Source organism: Carassius carassius, chromosome 17 (genome assembly GCF_963082965.1).
Source record: "Carassius carassius chromosome 17, fCarCar2.1, whole genome shotgun sequence".
Classification (NCBI taxonomy): Eukaryota; Metazoa; Chordata; class Actinopteri; order Cypriniformes; family Cyprinidae; genus Carassius; species Carassius carassius.
This window is the reverse complement of record NC_081771.1, coordinates 3881957-3907715: the sequence shown is the minus strand read 5'-3', so window position 1 is coordinate 3907715 and position 25759 is coordinate 3881957. Positions and strand designations below refer to the sequence as shown.

Sequence of the window (25759 nt, the reverse complement as noted above, 5' to 3'; positions counted from 1 at the left end):
AGCTGACTGTGCAGAACTTCCTAGCATCACTTCAGTGTACAGACAAAGAGAACTTGTTACATTTGTAGACAATGATGAAAATCCCTATTGATTGTGTGTAAAGAAAAGGGTGACATTTAAGAAATGTTTTCTGCGTGTGCTGGGAAGATGTGATAAAAAGTTTGGCATTATTCCGATGACATAGATTAAAAAATCAGCCAAAACAGGATGAAGCACGGCGGCTTAAATTGTAAGTGACAGATTGGCGTCATTGGCAGTAGCTGAACTGTTTGGTACATTCTGTATTTAATAGCTGATATTTTAAGTGCTTAAATATGCTGAAATGGATCGAAAACTGGCAGTTCTGTGAAACTGCAGCAGTGAAAATCAATACTGCAATTTTCTACATTTTGTTAATCTTGCCAAATGTCATTGTGAGCCTTTCTTTCTATAAAGAGCTGGGAAATAAAAGACAGACAATGTACCTATTTAATTCAAGGAAACAAAACAGCTGTTTTGTGTCTAATGCTGTGTTTCATTTAAAGTTGGAAATGTGATATTCCTGTTGTCCAGAAATAAGAAGATAAAGGAGATGATCATTTGACTTGTTTGCAAAAGGAACTTTGACTCACTGATGCATTGTATTTGCACTGAAGTGTCTATAAGTAACTACTGTATGCAACCTTATGTTTGAAGTTTCAACTTCAAGTGCCGTTTTATTCCTTTCCCAAATAGGAAGCTTGAAATCTGACTTTACAAGATGAATGGAACACAGCATTGCTTTCATTATATGTTGTTCTCACAGGGATTTGGCGATCCTAGTGGAGAGCACTGGCTGGGTAATGAGGCTGTTCACCTGATCACCAGTCAAGCCCAGTACTCCCTCCGAGTGGAACTTAAGGACTGGGAGGCGAACAGCGCCTATGCTCTGTATGAGAAATTCCAGCTGGCCGGAGAAAAACAGCAGTACAGGTATCATCACCAATATGATATTTATGAAAGACTTTTTGACAATTTGTTAATATCCAGCAATATGTCTATCATCATCTTTCTCTTTCTCTTTCTCCAGACTTTTGCTAGGGAGCTATAGTGGAACAGCAGGACAGCAAAGTAGTTTAGCATTAAACGACACAGGCTTCAGCACCCGGGACGCTGACAACGACAAGTGTGTTTGCAAGTGTGCCCTTTTGATGACCGGAGGTGAGCTACTCCACATGATCTCGTTCATATTTCACTCAAAAATGAAAATTAGTTTTTTTTTAGTTTATTTCTTCATCAGAACTTATTTGGAGAAATGTAGAATTACATCTCTTGCTCACCAATGGATCCTTTGCAGTGAATGGGTGCCGCTAGAAGATTCTTACAATCGTGCAGGTTTTCACTTTACAAGATGTTAACTGATGGACTGGAGTGGTGTGGATTCTTTGCTGATTATTGTTATGTTTTTATCAGTTTTTATCTTATTCAAGGATGCTCATTCTGACGGCACCCATTCACTGCTGATGATCCACTGGTAAACAAGTAATGTAATGCTAAATTTATCCAGATCTGTTCTCAATGACACAGCATTAAAAACATAGCTGTTTTTAATGATATTGTGGCTGAGCAATTTGAGGTAATGATGCAACACACTCAGACATGCTCTCCTGAAATGTCCATACATTTAGTAAAAACGGTTCACCAGTTCATTTGATTTCCCCATTTTATGTCCAAATATTCATATCATATCAGCCAATACATAGTTTCAAAGCAGCTTCACAGTAATAAAGACGAAAATAACATAATGATGCAAACGTTTTTCAAATATGAGATCGTAAAGCAGCTATGGAGAAGGCAATAGTGTCACCATTCAGCTCAAGTCAGTTCAGCACTGATTCAGTTCAATTTAGTTCAGTTCAATGACAAATGTTGTCAAACAGTATCAAGGTCACAAAATTAATCAATTAATTCACTAATTTGATTCAGCTATAAAGCAGTTCCACAGAAGACAATAGAATCAGAAAGTGTTGTTCTCATCTGATAGTGTCAGAATATTCATATTTATTGCATATTATTACAATGATGTAGCAAAATGTTGCTGTTCACACAGATATCGAATGTCCGTCAGTTAAGTTGCTTTTTGCATCTTTAATTTTCATTATTTCTATTTGACAAAAACATGGACAAAGACTTAAATTAAAAACAGTCTTGTCACATACTTGATCATTTGGCATAAAATGCTTGTTACGTAAAGACTAATCTGATTGTAGATTGGCACTCACCAGTGCTTATTGAATGCAAGCCATCTACATTCATAACCTCTCAGTCACATTTCTTCACTTGTGGCCTGGATGTGAAGCCGAAACGGTCATGCAAAATCCCTCTGATCCTCTTCTAATCGAAGAAAATGCAAGCCCATCGTAGAATTATGTAAAACACGTCCAGAGTTCAGATGCATGTTCAACGCCCGCTATGCAAACAATTTACTCTATGGCTGCACTCGACTGCAGATCCCACACCTCTGGGGTCCAAGATAAACAGCTTTTAATAGCATGCATTGCGATTGATTTTGAAAGTTGTTGGAGTTAATTACCGTCGAACCGGCTGGAGACCTTTGAGTGCCCTTTATGTTTGCATTTCAAATGGTAATCAAAAGATGGAAAGATGGATCCATCTGTGCGGCCTGTCCAAACTAAACATGAGTTAAGGGAGGTGATACTGATTTAATCAGGGTTAGAGAGATGGTGTCCTCTCTGAAGAGACAAAGTCTGGTTTTTATTGAAGAATTAGTTTGCTTTGACAGGTCTTGCTGAGACATCGACCGCACAGTGGGAATAACATACCCTTTAAAACACTGACGGACTGTAGAGAGAAAAATAAAAAGACAAAATATAGAGGAGAAAGATGAATCAAGGGCTTTGATTGTTTTGAGGAGATCCTGCCATCATTTGCTCTCCCTCACGTCATTCCAAAACCAGTATGTCTTTCTTTATTTTGTGGAATGCAAGATAAAATATTTTGCATAATCTTTTTTTTTTTCTTCAATGAAAGCATGTTAGAACTAGAGTCTGTCAAGCTCCAAAAAGGTCAAAAAGCATCATAAAAGTATTATAAGCAAAACAATTATACACATTATAATCACTTAATACCAATAGTTGGTACTTAATAGTTTCCATAAATAAATAAAACATCTTATCTATTTTATCTTGTAATAGTTTTTTTATTTAACAAATAATCCTGATCCAGGTCCAAAGTAAACACTTTTGAGTTTATAAAGCTGTTTCAAGTATTTACCTCAGTCTCTTTTATTTGTCGTTCTTTCAGGCTGGTGGTTTGATGCTTGCGGTCTGTCAAATCTCAATGGAATCTACTACACCGTGGGTGACAACTTCCGCAAACTCAATGGCATTAGGTGGCATCACTTCCGAGGACCCAGCTATTCGCTCCAGTACACTTCCATGATGATCCGTCCAGCTGATTTCTGACGTGAATAAATTAGCATTGCCGCAAGCTTGTCACATTGACAATGACAGGACTTGAAGTGCTCGCTTTGGACATTAAAGCAACAAGGTGGAGACAAATAAAGATATCATTTAATGGATGGACGGTGATGTTTTTACTGCAAATCCGAGAGCTGGAGTGGAGAAAAGTGATCAGACTGAAAAATCATTACCATTCCACAATTTTCTTTTTTTAATTTTTTTTTTTACACATGCAAACACGCTTCCGCTTCACAGCTACTCTTGTCCGAATTCATGTGTGGCTTGTAACCTGAAACACTCATGGGGACAGAATGTGGGTCATCGATGAGGCATGATGTAATTCCAAAGAAAAACCGTATAACCTTAATGAGTCTGATTCTGGAACTGTTCTAGACGTTCCAGAGGAATAACCTTAATTTCAAAGAGGTTGTATTCTATTTTGTAAAAGATAATAGCTGTTAGCGAGGCAGCTGACTAGTTACACTACCATTCAAAAACTTGAGGTTGGTAAGATTTTTGTATGTTTTTGAAAGAAGTCTCTTATGGTCACCAAGTCTGCATTCATTTGATCAAAAATACAGTAAAACAGATTTATTGTGAAATGTTGTTATAATTTAAAATAACTGTTCAATATACTATTTTTATATTTTTTTATGAATTTTCAGCATCATTACTTCAGTCTTCAGTGTCATATGATCCTTCAGAACCCATTCTAATATACCGAATTGCTGCTCAAGAAACATTTCTCAATATTGTCATTGCTGAAAATTGTTGTGCTGCTTAACATTTTTGTGGAAATCAGATACATTTTTCCTATCAGGATTCTTGGATAAATAGAAAAATCAACAGCATTTATTTGGAATAGAAATCTTTCAGCATTATAAATGTCTTTTCAGTCACTTTTAATCAATGTAATGCATCCTTGTTAAATAAAATTGTTCATTTCTTAAAAAAAAAAAAAAAAATCTTATTGACCGCAAACTTTTAAATGGTAGTGTATATCTTAGCAAGTCAGCAGGTGCGACTGACACATTACATACTTATATGTATATTTTTAATAACTGGATATTTTTTATATTTTGCATCTCTTTCTTTTTTTTGTTGTCATTTTTTAGGGCAGAAACATACTCTGCACAAGCATGTGAATGCGAACGCATGTCCAATGTGTCATAATTCATTTAATGTGTGTCATATTCTTATCATTGCTGTAGGGTGCTGTTAGTGGGGTTAAGCATACTATCTCATGTATGGTCTTGACGGAGCAACATCTGAAAGCAAATCTTGCTCTGAAGGTAATTCGGTTGCCTTCTTTAGTGCATACATTTCTTAAAACAACTCAAAAGCAATGTGTTGCATTTGCCCGCTTGCATAAAGTGTGTTTCTGGGCTTATGAATGTTGTACTCTTGTGATTTGTATGTTTTGTGTGTAAAAAAAAATACTATATTTTGTTTACTAATGTTTTTAAATGTGTTCTTTGTGACCAGTTGTTCCTATTTCAAAACTATATTGTCATTTTTTTTAAAGAGGATGCACTTTAAGGAGTACAGTATGACGGTCATGTGGTTACACAGCAGATATATGCTTATATGAGTTGACTGTTCCTACAATTGTACAATATGAACAATTTTATTAGTTGCTGCTGTGGTGTTAATACTTTCTGACCATGGACCTTTCATCACATATTATTAGAGTTTGATAATAAACCCTGCAGATCAGTTCTGGAGGCAAACAGGATAACAGCTTTTCAACAGTGGAGGTTTATTTTACTATTCTGAACCAAAAGTGGAAGACGCCAAAGGCTTTCCTGTCTTTTTGTGGTTGGAGCTTCCTAGTTCATACAGTGTTTTTATTTAACTGAATTCCAGTTTTCTGCCAAGAACAGCAGGAGCGTATGGAAGACATTCTCTCTTGATCAGTCTTTACTCACTTTGTAAAAACGTCAATTTGTCATGTCAGATATTAATTTTTTTATTTGTTTTAAAGGGTCTTAATGAGCAATAAAGTGCTTCTTATATAGACATTTGGTACATTCTTTTGCTCTTAATCGGTTTCATGCTGTAACCTGATCTGATATGTCACTGGAGTCAGACTGTTAAAGGGTTAGTTAATCAAAAAATGAAAATTATGTCATTAATTACTCACCCTCATGTCGTTCCAAACCCGTGAGACCTCCGTTTATCTTCGGAACACAGTTTAAGATATTTTAGATTTAGTCCGAGAGCTCTCAGTCCCTCCATTGAAGCTGTGTGTACGGTCTACTGTCCATGTCCAGAAAGGTAAGAAAAACATCATCAAAGTGATCCATGTGACATCAGAGGGCAGAGGTGGAAAGTAACGAATTACATTTACTCGCGTTACTGTAATTGAGTAGCTTTTTTGTGTACTTCTACTTTTTTAAGTATTTTTTTTAATCTGTAATTTTACTTTTACTTAAGTATATTTTGTTTGAAGTATTGTACTTCGCTACATTTTAAAACACATTAATTACTGAGTAAAAAAAAAATCGCTCCCTGGAAGCTATGTCAGTAAATAATGGGCAGGAGGGCAAACTGACGCTAAAATCACAAGAAAGATGCAGACGGACAAAACAGGCGTTAGTGGTGCAGACACCGCTGAAAACGAAACCCCGTCATATTCTGAAGTTGAACTCGAAGGAAATGAAGTGAACCCCTGCCCATATTTATACTCTATTATGCTGTGCTTGCCTAGGGAGACCAAACTAGCAGCTTATAAAATCTCGACAAGACATCAACCCCACGTAAGCATATAGAGGTGAGCTAAATAATTGCGTCATTGCATTGGTGGTTAAAATGATGCTTTGACATTTTAGCAAGAGGTTTTGCACAAATTAGCCAAAAAGACTGGTGCGGAGTGTGCAATATATATCGTCTGCGATAATATCATAATTGTTGTTTTAATGATGTACGCGCGCATTTAGAGTGTTCTTTCACTGTGTGATTCAGTCTGTTGAAATGCATTTAGAATGAAATCAATCAAAATCATTTAGAATCAAAATCACACAAAGAATGCTGTCTTTTCCTCTAAAAATCATAATCACACACACACACACACACACATATATACATAAATATATATATATATATATAGATCAGTGGGGATTTCTTTAAGACTGCAATGGAAGCTCAGCTTCCCCTCTAATGTACAAAAAAAAAAACCAACGGTCAAATATGTACTATTGTGTATTATGTATTGTGTTAATCAGCTACATGTCGGCTGATTCGATTTTCTTCTCATACATTCCCGTAGCGTCACAGTGCATTTCCCTGTTGAAGCCGAGCGTCCATTGACTTCAATGGGGCTGCTTTGAACAGTTTTTTTCAGTGCTCCGAATCTAGACGGTCATTGGATAAATGCTGCGATTATGTCCCGCCCACGGACGCTCAGCGTCTCTGGAGGTGAATGAAGACTGGGCTTCCGCGTGATGATTGGAGGATCTGTCGATCTCCTTTTGACTGACAGCGGTCTGCACCATAAGAAGTCGGTGAAGCTGTTTCACGCTCAGTCCCATGATCGCGGATTTCTCAAGTGTATTTGAAAGACAAACTGCGGCAATATTTCTTGATATTTGTAAAATGCAGAACCACCACAAAATTGAAATGGTAACTAAGACAGATTGAAAATGTGCGCGCGCGCACACACACACACACACACTATAGCCATCTAGTGGTTAAAGTGATTTATTACAATTTTTAAACTGAATTTCCCCAAAAATGGGCAAAAATCTTACATTAAACCTTATAAAATTATCCATGGTATCCCCATGTATGAAAGTTAGAAATCTGGGTCTTTTATGAAGTGAATTTTACCTGAAATGCTTTTTTCTTTTTTTGTAAAAAAAAAAGCCTATTTAAATAAATATTTATTTATTTATAGAAATGTAAAAGATTTAAATCCTCCAAAAACTGTACAAAGTTTAGTAAAAACATAAATGAACAGAGTAAAATTATATTTGTAAAAAATTTAAATATTTTACTATTACAAAATGAAATGTTATTGTCTGGGGTCAAAAAGACCCCGAGTGTCACTACAAATGAAGACCATCAGAGGGTTATAATGTAGGCCGAAAATGAGCTTCCCCTCTTTGAAAGACCAGCAGCCGCCACTGATATATATATATATATATATATATATATATTTATATTTATATATATATATATATATTTTTTTTTTTTACAACAGGACAGTAAACTAAGAGACTTGCGTTTTAGACACCATATTGCCGGTTTTTGCTCTATTTCTACAACAAAAATTTATTCCAAACACAGCCACCAAAGCAAAATTTTGCATCTCTGAGCAACATGACAGTGTTTCGTTTCTGAATGAATCAACCGTTTAAATGATTTGGTTCAATCGCAATGACTCACTTATTAATAGTGACTTGCTGACACATACTGGCCATTTTAATTTCACATTTAAAGTATCTTTAGATTTTTTTTTTTTTTATAATTAAGTTTTTATAATTTCAAATGAGTGTTCAACATTTTATGTCTGGCATATCAAAACATTATTCATGCATTTGTAACTGCAGGTTAAAGGCATTCTTGTCCTGCACTAAACAGTGTAATACATCTAAATGCCACGTCCGATGAAGCTTTTGCATTTCCTCTGTATTGAAAAGATGAGTTTGTTGATACTGATTTGCCAGATAACAGCCCAAATGTTTTATTATTCTAAATAACTGATTCCTTTAATTAAAAACAACTAGTTTGAGATTAATAGACCTATCCCAGGGGTGTCAAACTCAGTTCCTGGAGGGCCGTAGCCCTGCAGAGTTTAGTTCTAACCCTGCTCCAGCACACATATCATGTAGTTTTCAAATAAACCTAAATGATTAGATTAGCTGGATCAGGTGTGTTTAATTAGGGTTATATCTAAACTGTGCAGGACTGTGGCCCTCCAGGAACTGAGTTTGACACTCTTGGCCTGTCCCATTTTTGACTCCCTCCCACTGTTAAAATGTAACTAAGTAATTTTTACTCTGAGTAAATTTTAAATGAGCTACTTTTTACTTTTACTTGAGTTGATTTTTTAGACTGGTACTTTTACTTGTACTTAAGTAAAATTTCATTAATGTAATGGTACTTTTACTTGAGTAGAATATTTTTGTACTCTTTCCACCTCTGTCAGAGGGTCAGTTAGAATTTGTTGAAGCATCGAAAATACATTTTGGTCCAAAAATAGCAAAAACAACCACTTTATTAAGCATTATCTTCTCTTCCGTGTCTGTTGTAAGACAGTTCAAAACAAAGCAGTTTGTCATATCCGGTTCGCGAACGAATCATTCGATGTAACTGGATCTTCTTAAACCAGTTCACCAAATCGAACTGAATCATTTTAAACGGTTCGCGCCTCCAATATGCATTAATCCACAAATGACTTAAGCTGTTAACTTTTTTAATGTGGCTGACACTCACTCTGAGTTCAAACAAACCAATATCCCGGAGTAATTCATTTACTCAAACAGTAAACTGACTGAACTGAGGTGAAGAGAGAACTGAAGATGAACACCGAGCCGAGCCAGATAATGACTCGTTCTCGAGTCAAGAACCGTTTCTGTCAGAGGTGTCCGATTCGAGAACCGAGGAGCTGATGATACTGCGCATGTGTGATTCAGCGTGAAGCAGACCGACACACAGAGCGTCTGAACCGAACTGATTCTTTTGATGATTGATTCTGAACTGATTCTGTGCTAATGTTATGAGCGCGGGTAAACCGAAGGCTTGAATCAAGGGCAATCATCGGCAGTGACGCCATTACGTCGAGCGCAAAAGAACCGGTGAACCGTTTTCTTCAACCGGTTTATTGAATCAAACTGTCCGAGAGAACTACTGGTGATCTGAAAACCGATGCAACCGGTTCTTGACTCGTGAACAAGTCAGTCTATTGTTCGTTATCTGGCTCGGCTCGGTGTTCATCTTCAGTTCTCTCTTCACCTCAGTTCAGTCAGTTTACTGTTTGAGTAAATGAATTACTCCGAGATATTGGTTTGTTTGAACTCAGAGTGAGTGTCAGCCACATTAAAAAAGTTAACAGCTTAAGTCATTTGTGGATTAATGCGTATTGGAGACTCGAACCGTTTCAAACGATTCAGTTCGATTTGGTGAACTGGTTCAAGAAGATCCGGTTACATCGAATGATTCGTTCGCGAACCGGATATCACTAAACTGTAGTGCTTTGAAATCTCACAACAGACCCGGAAGAGAAGACAATGCTGAGTAAAGTTGTAGTTTTTGCTATTTTTGGACCAAAATGTATTTTCGATGATTCAAAAAATTCTAACTGACCCTCTGATGTCACATGGACTACTTTGATGATGTTTTTCTTACCTTTCTGGACATGGACAGTATACCGTACACACAGCTTCAATGGAGGGACTGAGAGCTCTCGGACTAAATCTAAAATATCTCAAACTTTGTTCCCGAAGATAAACGGAGGTCTCACGGGTTTGGAACGACATGAGGGTGAGTTATTAATGACATAATTTTCCTTTTTGGGTGAACTATCCCTTTAACATTTTATTTACAATATATTTATTTGAATAAATTATAATTAATCTTTAATTAATAATCAAACTACAAAGAGGTATAATGCTAACAGGGAATGTTCTCAGTAGCATTACTTCAAAGTTCATTCATTCATTCAAAGTTATCTGGTCTTTAATAATATTCTCAAAACTGTTTCTGCAAAAACATTATTTATTGTTCATGGAATGCTTTATTCCTGAGACTTTTTAAGTGGACATTGGTTTAACATTTTTAAATGTTCAGAGAACATTCAGAAGTAACATTTTCATAATGTACTTAGAATTTATGTTAGATGAGCTTCTTGAGGTGAGAATACAAGGGGAAATATAAGTGTGGCCATTTCACAGATGAAGGTGCCTCTAAAAAAATAGTAAATATAATCTATTATATATGAAATAGCAATTTAAATGTGGTCCTTGTAAGTTTGTAATAATACAAGGCTTTCTCTAAACAACAATTGAAGCAGAAAGGTGCCTAAGCAAACAGTTCCTGCTCAGGACCAGTTTAGGACCAGCACATGACCAGCTTAAACCAGCTCAAACCAGCAACCTTGCTTCAAAACATACCAGCATATATATTTTTTTATTTATCTATTTTTTCAACAGGGATGTGAGAAGCTTGAGACAAATAACTATAGATATGCCCTAAAAATGACCAAAAATCCTATTTGCGTGCAAAAACAAGAAACAAAGACTGGAAATGTTAGACTTTAGTTAGTCTTGCCAGCAGCATTCAAACACATATGTAGCTAAACTGGTCTGGCAGTTGTTTTGAAGAGCAGTTATTCTCTAGCTCCATCTGCTGACCAGCCCTGTCGCATTAAGTCGTCTATGTACTGTATGATATCAGTTTAGCACCGCGTGATGGATTATTCTACATGTTAATGAAGTAGTTTTCTATATCAGTTTCAACAGTTTTTGTGGTCTGGAATGAAGAGTTGTGTTGCACATTCAGGTCAGAGCAGTACTGTATGTGAAATAAAATTGGCTGTGTTCAACACACTCTTTGCTCTTATTTATCATTCTTCTCTCTCTTGTTCCTTTTCTCTCTCCTTCTCGCCCTCCCTTCCTCCTGCGACCTGGATTCTGTCTTTTTTTTTTTTTTTTTTTTTTTGCTCTAGCCCTCCGGCTCTTGTTCCTCTGGAGAAGCTCGAGGGAAATCTAGGTTGGGATGTCTAAACAACAGAAACTTCTCTTAGGTTATTGTAGACAGCCACAGTTTATTTCTATCTGACTAATATTTATCTTTACAATACATATATTTAATAAGATGTCTGCCAAGACATATGTAACATGATATTCCATGTATAGACGGTCATACTTCACCAGCAGAGGGCAGATGGTGACAGCGGTTTATTAGTAAAGGTTAAATGACCAAAGATTACCCAGGGTCACTGGTGTTGAGATACGTTTTAATTTCCCCAACATATGTATTAATAAACGGTATAAAATATGCATAAACATGCACATAATAACGATCATATTAATTAGGTTTTTATTCACAATTAAGTGAACATAGGTGAACTTTAAATAAGTGTATACTTTTTAATATTGGTTTTGTTTTGTTTTTGCTATATCCCCAAAAGCTGCACTTATAAAATCAAAAGTTTCTAGTTCCTTAAGAAATGTGACAATAATTCCAGTAGAGGTTTCTTCATTTGTTTCCCTATTTATAGTTCAAGGAAAACATTGTGTGTGTGTGTGTGTGTGTGTGTGTGTGTGTGTGTGTGTGTGTGTGTGTGTGTGTGTGTGTGTGTGTGCGTGCATGCGTGTGGCTGTCTGTCTATATTAATTAATAAAGCTTAACCAGATTGTAAAATAATTTTGATAATTTGCAGTATAGCATATACAATAGACTTGTAATTAGCATGACATGCTCAAATATGTACTTTATTTATTTAATATTTGCATGTAAATTTGCATAGACAAAGTTAAGTGATTTGTATCTTTTAGTTCCATGTTAGGCCTACATATGTGTGATGAATTAAAACTTCCTAATCATCGGGAAGAAGGAGGCGGGAACCGGCGGACAATCAAAATGAAACTTTAATAATTCCAAAATAAACACAAAACAGCGCACCAGCCCCTCACGGACGACTGATGCGCACAAAATAAAACCAAAACCTAAAATAAAGCCCAGGCCTGGTCCTCTCTCGTCCTTCACTGTCGTCGCTCCAGTTGTATATCCTTCCATCTCCTCCGTGGGCCTCGAGACCGGTGGGTCGAACAGGTGTAGCTCATCTCCAATCACTCCACCGGCCTCGCTCCCAAGTCCCTCAGCCCCGCCCCACTCGTCACAATATGTTTGAATTTTGTGGCACTTTTGTAGATGATTTGTATATTAACATGTATCCTGGTGCAGTACCTTTTTCATTTTACATTTACATTTATTCATTTAGCAGACGCTTTTATCCAAAGCGACTTACAGATGAGGACAGTGGAAGCAATCAAAAACAACAAAAAGAGTAATATAAGTGCTATAACAAGTCTCAGTTAGGTTAACACAGTACTACACGTAGCATGGGATTTTAAATAATATAATATAAAGAAAACAGATAGAATAAAAAAAGAATAGAGCAAGCTAGTGTTAGAGGTCTTTACACATACAGACACACACATACAATTGCATAATTAATGAAAAGAAAATAGAATATAAAAAGATTAAAAAGGTAGTTAGATTTTTTTAAAGAATATAAGTAGAATAGTGAGTGTTAAAGTTAGAGGGTCAAATAAAGATGGAAGGTCCAGGAGGAAAACGCTTAACGAAAGACTTTGTGCATTGCGTTCATATTCCGCTGTTCTGTGGCCACGGATTTGCCGGTCTTGTCTTTTTCTTGCAGGACCCTGTATGTTATAGTAGTAGGCCTACTAATTTAGTTTTAATCGTTTAATCACCACCACAGCGTCTGTCTCCATTGGCAACATGCACGATTTGTGTTGATTGCAAGTGACGTCACAGGTAGCTGAGAGTGCAAGTAGCGATTGCAAGTGACATTGTAATTAAATTTTTTTTTTCTTTTCTTCACCACCTGGCTACTGTTGTAAAATGTTGAGAGATTCAAACAAACAGTTATCAATAAATAGAACAAAATAATAAATAAAAAAAACTGCAAGTGATGTCACTAGCGGAAGTGCAAGTGTCTGAGAATGCAAGTCTGAGAGTGCAAGTGCAAGTCTGCAGCCAGACCCTTCTCGCTTAACTGGTATTGAGTGGGGAATATTTTTTTAACCTTACAGTAATTTAGTTAGGTAGAAAGCACAATTCACCCCGGGCACCTTGTCACTGATGTCCCATATGCCGAACATGGAAAACTGTCTGCAATGCTGGCATGCTAAACACTTTTCCAAAACAGTGGTTGGTGATGCAGCTGTCCTGTCCCATCATTCCTAACGCAGGGGGTCTGTAAATGCACTCAGCTTTAGCTATTCTAGATTGATCGTAAACATTCTAACTCAGGGGATGCTGAGGATACTGAGACTATACTGCTGTTTGGATCTATTTCTGTGTGGATTAATGTATCATGGCTGCTTTCATGTTAGTCTGTTTTTTATGCATTCATATGTACATCTCTTTAGAATCAGATAATGAAGTCTTTTACTGTCTGCTTACGTAAGTTCATTCATTTTAGTATTTAACACATAACATGTTGTACATATATATTTTTTATTTTTAAAAAGTTAAAGAGTTTAAAAAAAATACCAGTTTTATCACGTAAATGGTAACCAATCATAATATGTGAGAGATGTGTGTATATACAGTAATGTATATGTGTTTGTGTATATACAGTACACACTGCTATCCTACATAAAATCATGCTAAATCAATTGTACTTTAAATAATTCAGTGACATTACCATATAATTGTGTAGAAATAACATGGTAGAATTATGGTAGGCTACTTTTTCAGTCAATGTATATTGGAAATACATTTGTCAATATTACACTTTAATACTTGTGTTCATGCCCCTGGTAGTACTATAGTACTTTTTCTTATAAATTGATGTTATTGGCCCATCAGACTGTTATAAATGTGATGTCACTACAGTCTGAAATCAATAAGTTATTAGTGCTTCACTACTGACAAACTGATTCATTAGTGTTAAATTATACATGGACCATGCAGAGGACTGTCAGTATGAAAAAGCTGGATATCTCACTGTTACTTGAATACATTTTATTTATTTATTTTGCCAACATCCATGGTTCATTTCTTCAGATTTCTAGGAAAGTCTAGTTCATTTGCAAATATATGAACATATAGGACGTGTTAGAGTGAATAAATGGATGGTAGTTTAAATAGCGCTGATGTCCAAAGCATGAAACCTCATGACAGTGACAGAATTGTGTGTACATTACAGAGATGCCTTCTGCATATATTTGCTAACTTTTGTTAACTGTGGTCAGATTTGGTATGTTTTTACATGGATCAGCATAATGGCTGTGTTTATCTATTCTTGGTAATGTTAACAACCTTGGCACATACGGTTTTTATATTTAAAACAGAGCACACATATAATTAAACATGATAAATAAAACATACTGTATGTTATGGATAACATTATATGATTTATTCCAATTATTTTGTGCTGTGTTGTATTTTTCTAGTAGTGTCTTTAAGTTTTCTGAGGTAATACTAGACATGACACTATTTTTAAATGTAACATTTGTCCCCCTCACCTTTCACGACATGTTTCCAATCTGCTGTCCAAGTGGTTATAAAGTAAATATATGCAGGTGCTATTACAGGCAAATCAATAAATCATTCAGATTATGCTGAGGCCTCTGTGTGGCAATGTGACAGACTCACAGTGTGTCATACAAACACAGACCCTGTGATCTCACTCACAGGTGAATCTCACGTCTGTCAAGAACATGTTAAATCAAAAGAAGGAATTAAGAAATTGTACTTTGCAGAAAATGAAGCCTGTTTTTAAGAAAGTTATGTTTTTTTCTTTGCATTGTGAAATTCTCAATGCCGTATTAAATTAAATTAAATTAAATTAAATTAAATTAAATTAAATTAAATTAAATTAAATTAAATTAAATTAAATTAAATTAAATTAAATTAAATTAAATTAAATTAAATTAAATTAAATTAAATTTAAATTAATCATTACTATATAAGACTGTTTGGTTGATTTACTTATTTAATTTATAAAATGTATATATATATTTATATATTAAATTCGGAATTATGTGGCTATATATATATATATATATATATATATATATATATATATACTAACATTAAAATGAAAGCACAAAATACAAATTATTAATAAAGACTATAATATTATGTCAATGATGCTAGAATAACAATACAAAAACACATAATTGCTCATGTTTTTTAGCTTTAGTAATTTTACCATTGTACTAACATTGTAATTTCTGGACCAGCCTGGTAATAAGTAAGTATGCTTAATATTTTAGTGTATTTAAACAGAATAGCATGGTAATATATATATAAGCTTTTGTATGTTATGTTTATCTTTTTATTTTAATTTTTTAATTGTTGAATTGCATAGCATTATTACTGTACCATGGTACTATAGTTTTTCTGCTAAAAGTATTGAAACTAAAATCTGTCTTGTGAATTGCTAATATTTCATCCAAGGCATGTGAAGAAGTGTGGCGGTAACAAACCTCCGTCCTCATGTAGGCAGTAGACTTCCCTTCACACGGCTGTACCATTAAACTGGCTGTGTAATTCTAGATGATCTTCAGGAAAATGAAAACGACAACATATAAAATATAGCATCGAAAAGACAAATTATTTGTAGCATTTTCCTGCTTTTGCTTTCCTACAAATTGCTTTTGATCAGCACACTGTGACAGGCCGCAGATTTTATGCAAGACAATTTCTTCAGTGTTAGACAGGAAGCAATGGTTGCTAAAAGCTAAATCTGTACGTGAAAAAGAAAAATGGCATGCAGGATAATCTGTCAAACCTCATCAGACGTATTCAACAAAGGACAATCAGTGACTTCAGTCTGCATGCGGTCGGGGGTCGCGACACGCTTGCGATTCAGACCTGATTGCATCTATTGATATGAGAAAGACATGCAAGAAAGCAATAGACAAAAAATGGATTTGAGATTCAAAACCCAGAGGGGGTGAGATGGGAAGGTGAGAAGGAAAAATGGAGAGGGAGGGTTTATTTTAGAGCATTTGCGTCTTGAGCAGGTGCTGGCTGCGTGCTGAGAGTGTCTGAGGACAGTTTGAGTATCTGATCTGAGTCACAGAAATGACTCACAAACCACACCAGTCCTCATCAACACATAGAAAGAAAGAGAGAGAGGAGGGACGTCTTGGTGTCTTTTAACACCTTTCGCGGTACCTGGTGACTCTTATGTAAGCTTCTTATTTCTGGCCTAACTCATTCAGATTCAGTGGATGGCTAAATTAGGTCGTCAGTGTGGTAAAATGGCATCTACTGCTTAAGTGCTCTGAGAATGAAGTTCTGGTTTAAGAATATAACTGCAATTCCAAACGCCTAACCTTACGTAATTGCAGTTTCAGTATCAGTACTGTCTACTTTGTACATTAACATTACAGCAGGCGTACGTTTTACAAGAAAATACTATAATTATACTAATTAAATACTAATTTATCAAAAACCTTTTCTTCGTCATTTTTGTTTTTGTGTACTTCTTGGAAAGAAAAAAACAACAACTTTTGATCCATTGATACCTTTAAAGAGGTTTAAATGAATCCAACTTTTAGCAAAAAAAAAAAAAAAAAAACATCTTAAATATCATATTTAGATTCTATTTAAAATTTTAGGAACTCAAGTACAGTTTTCACCATGAAAATGACTCTTGTGGCTGGCATGGCATTAAAAAAAAAGCATATATATCAGTATGTATTTCAAAAATGCAGAATTCATATACTGTACCACTTCAGAGAGCCACATCTTGCTGTATTTGGTAACAGCAATCCAGGCATGCTATACCAAAGCTACTGACAAAGCATGGTAAAAAACATTGTGGTGAATATATATAGTTCAAGGGTACTTTGTGGGTCAGGTTGTCTGTTAATAGAACAGAGACAGAAATACAAAGTGACTTCAGCAAGTCTATGTCATTCTAATATCATTGCTAGGTGGTAACCCATTATTATTAGAGTCTATCCATCAAGTTTCCAAAACAAGAAAATATAGTCCTGCATTCATAACTTTACCCTGACATGAACTGAGACCATGACTAAAAAATTTGGTAATACCATGATACTTTTTTGTAAGCATGAACTAACCAGAACGTGTGAACATAAATAACATTTCAGAATATAAGGTTGTCCTTCACATCATTTAATATGAAATACTAAAGAATCAAGCATGTTTTTGCTGGTTAGCATAAGCAGAGACAATTAGCGATACAGCTGTGTGCTAAAATGCAGGGTTGGCTTGTTTACGAGGACCAAACGGAGCACGAGGACACTAATTGTCTCCTCCAAGCTGGTTTCTAATGATACCCAAGCTGTCAAACCACTACTGCTGTGTGTGCTAAAGCTAGTTGTGCTGTCAGTGAAACGACTGACTACTGTGCAGGGTTAACGTCATAGCCTAGCACAGTGTTGATTAGCCCATTACTCATGGTCTGTTAATGAGACGACTGTGTGAAAGAAGAAATGACTCTATGCGCAGTTCAATCTTTGAACTAATGCCCAAGTGAGATTAGACATGCATTCGGGTTATTGGAAAATCAGCCCATTGCATTTATTATAAAGCACATTTATTGTAATGTGTTTTTCGTTGCTAATAGCTTTATCATTTGGTGTCGTGTGAGTTGTACTATACATCTAGGGCAATTGAGCCTTAATAGAGTTCTCTGCTACGTTACATTTAAATATGTAAATATACAAAGGTACAAATGAGATATGAGTGGAAGAGAAGACTTTCATATAGAAATTTCAGTACAGTTATAGGTTATTTTAACTTGTTAGAGTCAGATTAGAAACATTTGAGTTAATGGTTAGACTTGGAAAATCTGAATACAGATTTGATGTGATGTTTGAATCTCTTTTAAAACAGTAGACAGACAAAAGTCTTGATTTGTTTTCCTTATAACTAAATTTTTGAGATTAACGATTGCAACATTACAGCTTGAGAGATCTCAATTACATCTCCATTGTTTTTTTCATTCCTACAGAAAGCCATTTACTGTATGTCTCGGAATGAGTTTAATATGAATTGTCTGAGGTTTTGAATGCCTTGCTTTTACAGATACATTAAGAGATGCTACATTGGTCAGTCAGTGAAGCTTTTAATGAGCATTAATGTGAGTTTGTTGAGCTGCATTGTGAGCCGGTAAGTGCATCCAGCTGGTGGTGTTAGCTGTGATATAAGTGACGGTTTCTTTCCTCGGTACACTCCTCCGTATGTGAGTCACCAAAAGCCAGAGGAAGCAGAAAGAGATGAGAACAATATCCAAATATGACAGTCGTTTTATTTTTGTACCCAAAGATTCAGGAATCTTGTGTGGGAGCTAAAAACAAGCAAAACATTTAAGAGGCGGGAATATATTTAGCACACACCGATTTCTGATAATCCTTGAGCAATTAAGGTGTAGCATAACTTGGAGTTATCTAGGGCAGGATTCACGTTAGCAATGTGAACTGGGTCTCGACTGGTTTTGCGTCACAACCTAGATTTTTACATTACATTTTTTACATATGGCGACCCAACAAATTACCAGACTAAATGGAAAGTCTTTAGAAATTAAACATTGACATGTATTGATATTACTATGCATAATGACAAAACTAAGGCTGAATAAGAAAGTTGTTACAAACTTTTAGTTTGTAAATGACCCTCAAATTGCATTTTATTGCTGTATTTAAATTTAGCTTTTTTGTGTGTGACCTCATCATTTCAGCAGGTTTCACATATAATGCAGTGCAAACTTGTTTCCAGAAAATTGTCACCAGCTACTTCCTAGAAAATGTTGCAGAGTTTGATTTAACATGCAGCCAACAACATCAAAAATATGAGAAGTATATTTTACAATCCTACCGATGCAGTAGCCATTAAATTATTAGTTGCATTTGACTATTTAAATTTAGCTGTACATGACCTAATCAGAACAAATGTGCAGGAAGTTTTTTTGGTGGGTTGTTATGAACTCCTGCTTTATGCATTATCTCTGCAGTAGCCAAGCTGTTTAATGGTTAACCTTATGAAAATGTCTAGCAGATTAATACTCTAATAATACTAATCACCATTTTATCTGCAAAGCAGTATAAATGAAACAGAGTCGAAGTGCAAATCCAAAGCTCATCCTAAGTTTCCTTCAGCACGACTCCTGCTTAAAATAGCTTGGCTTGCGCTTTAAGAACAAGCCTATGTATCAATCAACAGAAGCACGCACATGCACATATTCAACACCCAGTCTGCAAAAATAGATCATCACACTGGCACGTTGAACAAAAATATGCCATGGCAGTGGAGAAAAGCATGCATCTGTAGCCATTTCATCAGGATCTATAGGCGTCCTTGAGCGGTTTTAGGGTTTGGTGAGATCATGGGTGCAGCTAAAACAAGAGACACAGTCAGGTGTGATGTCAGGAGTGATTTTTGCATGGTTGGACATAACGTGGCCACCTGTTATTCCACTGGGGAAATTCCATTAGCATGTTTAGGGTCACAGTGGACACCATGTGCATCCAGAGGAATGTCACACCGCCCACTTTTAGAAGACACTTCCTATTTCCATTCAAATAAAAGGCCCTGGTGACCACCAGCAACGTCCAAAAGGATTACGAACCTTGAGATTTGAACCTCTCCAACCAGGAAACACAACAAGAACCATGAGTACTGCTGCTGTCCAGCAAAACCGGCCTTTCAGCAGAGCCGTCAGAAAGATCAAGGTGGCTTCGGCGGTGAACAGCCTCGCCAAAAGCTGGCAAAACTGGGCGAACAAACATACCGACAAGCAAGACACGATCCCAAGCGGATGGATGCCTGATACCATCATTGAAGATGCAAAAGAAAAGCAGAAGGAGAAGAGTGAGATGAAACTCTTGGTTACGCCTCGCGTGGTTTCGGTGAACAGCGAAGAAGGTGCAGACGACCAGATCAAGACCGTAATGGTGACTAAAGCCATCACACCAAAGTGTAACGAATACGGGAAAGACCTAGTGAGCGTCATCAAGGAGAAGATCAACACCAATCAGCTTACATCAGAGGATACCAAAAGCTTTCTTGGTAACGAATCTCCCACCAGAAGACGCTACTGTGGTGGCAAAGCAGGGACTTTGGCTAAAGTGCTTGGACAGAAAGAGGAAAAGACAATGGGATCCCGAAGTAGCGGTTCAGATGCTGAGGACAGTGGCCTTGGGGAGGAAGCGTCTCTGAGCGACAACAGCGATCAGAATGAAAGTGAACAGAAGAAACATGTCAACAGACACAAGGTACCTTTATCTGTACAATGCATGCTAAGTTCTATTTGTACTGAGTGCAAATAGACAAACTAATTGGTAAAAGCTATTTTTACTAACTCTGCCTACAATTAGAATGGCCTGCTTAGAAATGATAGCTTTAGTTTAAATTGCATATAAATTCTTTTCACACTTTGTGTGAATTGCCTGTATTACTATTAGCACTTAGTGTGAACAACTATTTTTGTTTGATATTTTTATACTGACTAGACAGATCAAAATTGAATTGCTGAGAAAATAAAAAATCCCACAGATAAGTCACATTGTGTAATTCACATTTTATTATAAAATTCAGAAATAATGTAAAATAGAGGTAAATAAAAAAACATTTATAAACAAATTCTATAAACAAAGGCAAATATTAATAATAGTGCATTTTAGATTATTTTTTTTTTTTAACATATTCTATAATGTTAAGGTAATATTCCAAAAAAAAATACACTACCCCTTTTTTTTTACAGTAGTGTAAATAAATAGGACCTGTCATGTTTTCTTATTTTGAATGTAATTTGATTGTCGCTCCTTTTATAAGGGAATCTTATTCTGTTCACACTGAATTTGGTTGTTATGTGAGTGAGTACTGAATTCACTCTTAAAAAGTTCATGTAGTGGCAGCCACATATATAGTAAAGGCATGCATCTTTTTCATTTTGTGATGTACAATGTAAAATCAAAATAAATCAATCAATAAATAATGATAAGTAAAAAGAAAATAGGGCGGGAATTGGTTCTAGTGATCACTCTGATTGGTTGTCTTAAAACTCACAAAATCTATATAAAATGTGTCTTAATAGGGAATCTTGAAAACATGAGAATCTCAGCTAACTGCAAATGAACAGATTATTTATTCAAGGTTTTAATCAAAAAAGGATTTCTTGACCATACAACATATAACAGTCCAACTATACTTTCACAGCAGCATAATGTTCCATCATAGACTCAGTCATGTTCTGCCGCAATGGAATATATGTAAATAAAAACAGTGATGGATCATTTACATCTGACCTTCACAAAGCAGCATGCTCACCCTCAGCTTGATGAGTGAGATCCATCACAGCTGTGTCACCGTGGTATTTGATTCACCAGCTTGCGTTTCACAGGACGCATTTGTACGGGTTCAGATGACGCCCATGTGAAATAAGTGCGCCTTAAAGACATCCTGAGAAATATTTAACAGTAATACTTAGGCATGTCAGACAGACAGTAGTGTGATGTGACTGTCAGGTGACAAGCCAGGTTGTCTACACCTTAAATAAGATTGGAATAATATATTATTGTAAACAGAGATTTTTTTTTTTTAAGTCAACAAGAAATCTAAATTACAAACAGACATTCCTAGTCTTATTGTGCAAGCTAATCTGATCTGAGCCATTGATACATTTCATTTATAAATAAATATTTCATATTAATTATAAAACTCATTTATTTGCATTATTAATTTATACAACTCTTTACAACATTGTTAATAAAAATAAATTATTTTATCTATAAAATCTATTTATGAACTATATTTATAAATACATATTTGTTATTAATTCTAAAATATTTATTTATTTGTTTAAATTCATCTTATTTTATTTTTGCATCTAATTCTTTAAAACATACACTATGTTATGTGATTATGTGGTCCTGAATAACATCTGAAACTTGTCTTCTCAGATTAAAATAGCCACGATGAACGACTTGAGGAGCAAGTGGCAGCGGTTCGCTCAAGACCACATTGAAGGTCAGAAGGTCAACCCTTTCAGCGAAGAGTTTGACTATGAACATGCCATGGCTATTCGACTCCACAAGGGCGATGCGGGATACGGGCGGCCCAAAGAGGGATCCAGAACAGCCCAGCGTGCCGATCGGGCCCAGAAACACATCTACCGTGAGATGGAGGAGATGTGCTTTATCATACGCGACATGGGCCAGCGGGATGAAGAGGGTCGTATCTATGTCACCTTCGGCCGCCTGTTCGACCGCTATGTCAAAATCTCAGATAAAGTTGTGGGAATTTTGTTGCGCTGTCGCAAACACAAGATGGTGGACTTTAAGGGTGAAATGCTCTGGAAGGGCCAGGATGATGACATTATAATCACATTACTAGTTTAATTTTCCAGAATGTTGCCAGGTTGCAGTGTAAAAGAAGTAATAACTTATTTTACTGAACTTCTTTTACCTTCATTTTTCAGTTGTTTTCAAAATACTGTAGCTTTTCCACTACTTTTTTTCAACAAGTAGCGGTGTTACATGTCAAAATGTTGCATTGCTGTTTTTTACACATTGCAAAAGCTGCTCAAATTCTGAATTATTAAAAAAAAAAATTTTGCACCAGATAATGTAAGTGGTTATAAACTGACTTGAGTATAGTTAAACGACTTTAAATTAGATTCTACGTATCCAGTTTCAAATTAGCCCTCTATTTATAATTTTATTTAGCAGGATGAAATGTTAGAACCTTGAGAATGTTCCAGAAATCTGATGAACTCTCTGAGATGAATGTGCTCTTCTGTCTGCATTCTGGTGCATGACGTGTTTTGAAAGTAGATTTAGTGTTAGTGTTGAGGAGCTTTATATTTGAGCTGGTGAAAGGGCAACTCCTCGCTCACAGTTTACACAAGGGAATATACTCGGATCTCGTGTTTGTCTCCTCACGCATCAAACATCAGGCATCCTCTGAATGCTTAGTACACCAGCCTTGATGTCTAGACCTGTTTGGGAAATCATCTCATGTTTCATGCTTGTGAGAATATAGGGGTAGGGTCTGTTTTTTTGCTTTGGTGCGATCATTATTTCCCATCTGAGCATTTTGTTAATTTGCGTCTACTTTCAGTCATTTGCTGTTGTTTTATTGTTCAGAGTTTGTGGCTCATTTGAATTACCTCTTTCAAAATGAAAGCATGATAATCTTCTTACAGAAGATTTGTTATAAATATTTAAAGATATACAGTCCTATGTAGTTTAAAACAACTAATTTATTTATTTGATGTGGATTTTTTCTGTCAGTAAAAGATGAAATAAAAAACCACATTTGTGTTTAACTGAAAATACAACATTGTCCTAATTCACTTTTTCAATTATTTGTAGATAAGATACAAATCAACATTTTTTTTATTTATTTTTTACATATTTTTGTGTTTACTTTGCATTGGGGACAAAATGTATTATTGGTAGAAATATTAATGTTTGCATTTAGTCATTTAAGGTTTTACACAAAGCAACATTAATATAAATATAACGATATTAACAATATTACATAATTGTAATATTTATAAAAAATATTTTATTACACAATAAATATTTTATTATTTTGTATAATTTCTAAAAGGTATTATTAATATATTCTATTAATACTGCAAATGTTATGTATAAAAGTAACATTAATATTACTTTGTACAAATTAAATAGTGTGTGTGTGTGTGTGTGTGTGTGTGTGTGTGTGTGTGTGTGTGTGTGTGTGTGTGTGTGTGTGTGTGTGTTTGTGTGTGTGTGTGTGTGTGTGTGTGTGTTTTTATGTTTTTGTGTATGTGTATATATATATGTATGTACCATATATGTATGTACCATACATATAAAATGTATCACTTCTATTATTATATAATTTTAACATAAAGATTGATGTCATCATCATTATTATATTTATTTATTTATGTTACTAAAATGCAAAAAAAAAATATATATATATATATATTATATAAAACATGTATGTGAGTGGTATACATACTGTGTGATGTGTGTAAAAGAAATCTTTATTCTTTGTAACATCAAACAGGGACAAGATTATTAATCTGTTCATTTGTTAGTGGACACACACACACACACACACACAATAATATTAAAACTCAAACAGATCCCCAAAATACCAACATCCAGCTCAATTCCCAAATCAAGAGTGCTTGATCTAATTTTCCTTGATCTAGCTCTTAAAAAGCCATTTCGTCTCCTGATAAAGACTTGAGTGCAGCAGACAGACAGGCTAACTAACACTCAATGTCTGATTCTCTCTGACGTGCACAATACGCTTAACGTTATGTGTTACGTTATGAGTCGAAGATTATCAGATGGTTTCAGGATAAATCTCCTCCTAAACCCATGAAGCATCAGGCAATCATCAGCCAAATGCTTGTTTTGTAAATCAGAGTGAGCTATTTTATTCTGTATAACCATTTTCAACAAAGTAACAATACACTCATTTGTGCATTAATCAACAGTGACATTATTTTACGAATTCAAATTGACATATAGCAATAAGGATTTAAACAATTATCTCCACAAAGAAAAATATCACAGCATCCAATTTTTTGGAATATGTTGATTATTTTGCCCAAAGTACAGTTGATATGGTAGATGGTTATTTAGTTACAAAATTGTGTGGTGAAAAACGCGAAAAGGCCATGACTATTTACCAGATTAAAGTAAATACAAAAAGAAAGAGAAAGACAGAAAATGAATAGAAATAAAAGCAGAATGACATTCTTCCATGCTCGTTTCTCCGCCGTATCGTAAACTGGAATTGTGTTAAGACCTCTGGTTTACAAGTTAAGGCTATACAAAAACTACTGTGGAAAGGAGATATTTCATTCTAAATCACATATAAATCACATTCTTTTATAACATCTGGAGTGCATTTGGTGTTTAAAAGTAATTATATATCCAATCCAGATTTTAAAATATCAGCAATAACATCATGCTGATAGAAACAGGAGAAATGTGTTGCTTACAGCCTAAAAAACTCAAATGTCAATATTGACAACTCAGATCATACCTTGAAGATTTATTATTTTTCTGCCCACTAAATCCAAGGCGTCTATTTACAATAAACAGCCCGAAATTTTTTTTTTTTATTTCATATGTAGTTTTTCAGACAGCAATTGAAGTCTATGAACAATGCAATGGTGCTGTATTAAATTGATGTATATTAATATATATTGTCTATATTAATATACAGTGCTAAGCACTATATTACCCCAAAAGGTTTTTTGTAAATCATCAACACATCTTTGAAATGGCATTAATTTCATGAGGATCTCAGACATTCGGCGCTTCGTCTAAAACCAAGGATCTACTAGATTGCTACATGCATGCATAAGTTTCTAATGTAATGCAGAGACAATCTGGCTTTACTCCCTGTAACAAATAAAGTGACCAAAAATTCATTTAGTTATTGCTTTTTAAGACAATGAACATTAAAACCTTTAAAAGGATTGTGGCAGTGCTTTATATGGCCTTCACAACATGAGTATGTTGAGGGTGTTTGAGGTACATTTTTCAGTGTTAATTGAAATCGTCACTCCTGAGCTTCTCAGAGAGGAAGGAATCTTTAAAATATCCTTTTGTCTACTGTATGGCAAATAG

At 35.2% G+C, this 25759-nt stretch overlaps 2 protein-coding genes across 2 annotated transcripts in view; both read left to right on the top strand.

The window, feature by feature from the left end:
* LOC132160789 (angiopoietin-4-like) overlaps positions 1 to 5459 on the top strand; it is a 36436-nt gene extending 30977 nt beyond the window's left edge. Inside the window, exons 7-9 of the mRNA XM_059570477.1 lie at positions 785 to 951; positions 1049 to 1179; positions 3283 to 5459. Of these exons, the coding sequence (XP_059426460.1) occupies positions 785 to 951; positions 1049 to 1179; positions 3283 to 3443 (459 nt within the window). The 3' untranslated portion in view covers positions 3444 to 5459. The remainder of the gene's footprint in view (positions 1 to 784; positions 952 to 1048; positions 1180 to 3282) is intronic.
* Positions 5460 to 19721: 14262 nt separating this feature from the next.
* LOC132160787 (actin-binding Rho-activating protein-like) lies at positions 19722 to 22712 on the top strand. Its single transcript, XM_059570476.1, has 2 exons — positions 19722 to 20392; positions 22079 to 22712. The coding sequence occupies exons 1-2, from the start codon at positions 19790 to 19792 to the stop codon at positions 22514 to 22516; spliced, it is 1041 nt and encodes a 346-aa protein (XP_059426459.1). The 5' UTR covers positions 19722 to 19789; the 3' UTR covers positions 22517 to 22712.
* Positions 22713 to 25759: the final 3047 nt, after the last annotated feature.

Excerpts from the sequence above, each read along its gene's own strand:
- LOC132160787 (XM_059570476.1), top strand. The coding sequence starts at position 19,790 with ATGAGTACTGCTGCTGTCCAGCAAAACCGGCCTTTCAGCAGAGCCGTC. Across the intron at positions 20,393-22,078 it reads AACATGTCAACAGACACAAG|ATTAAAATAGCCACGATGAA; the intron begins GTACCTTTATCT and ends TTGTCTTCTCAG.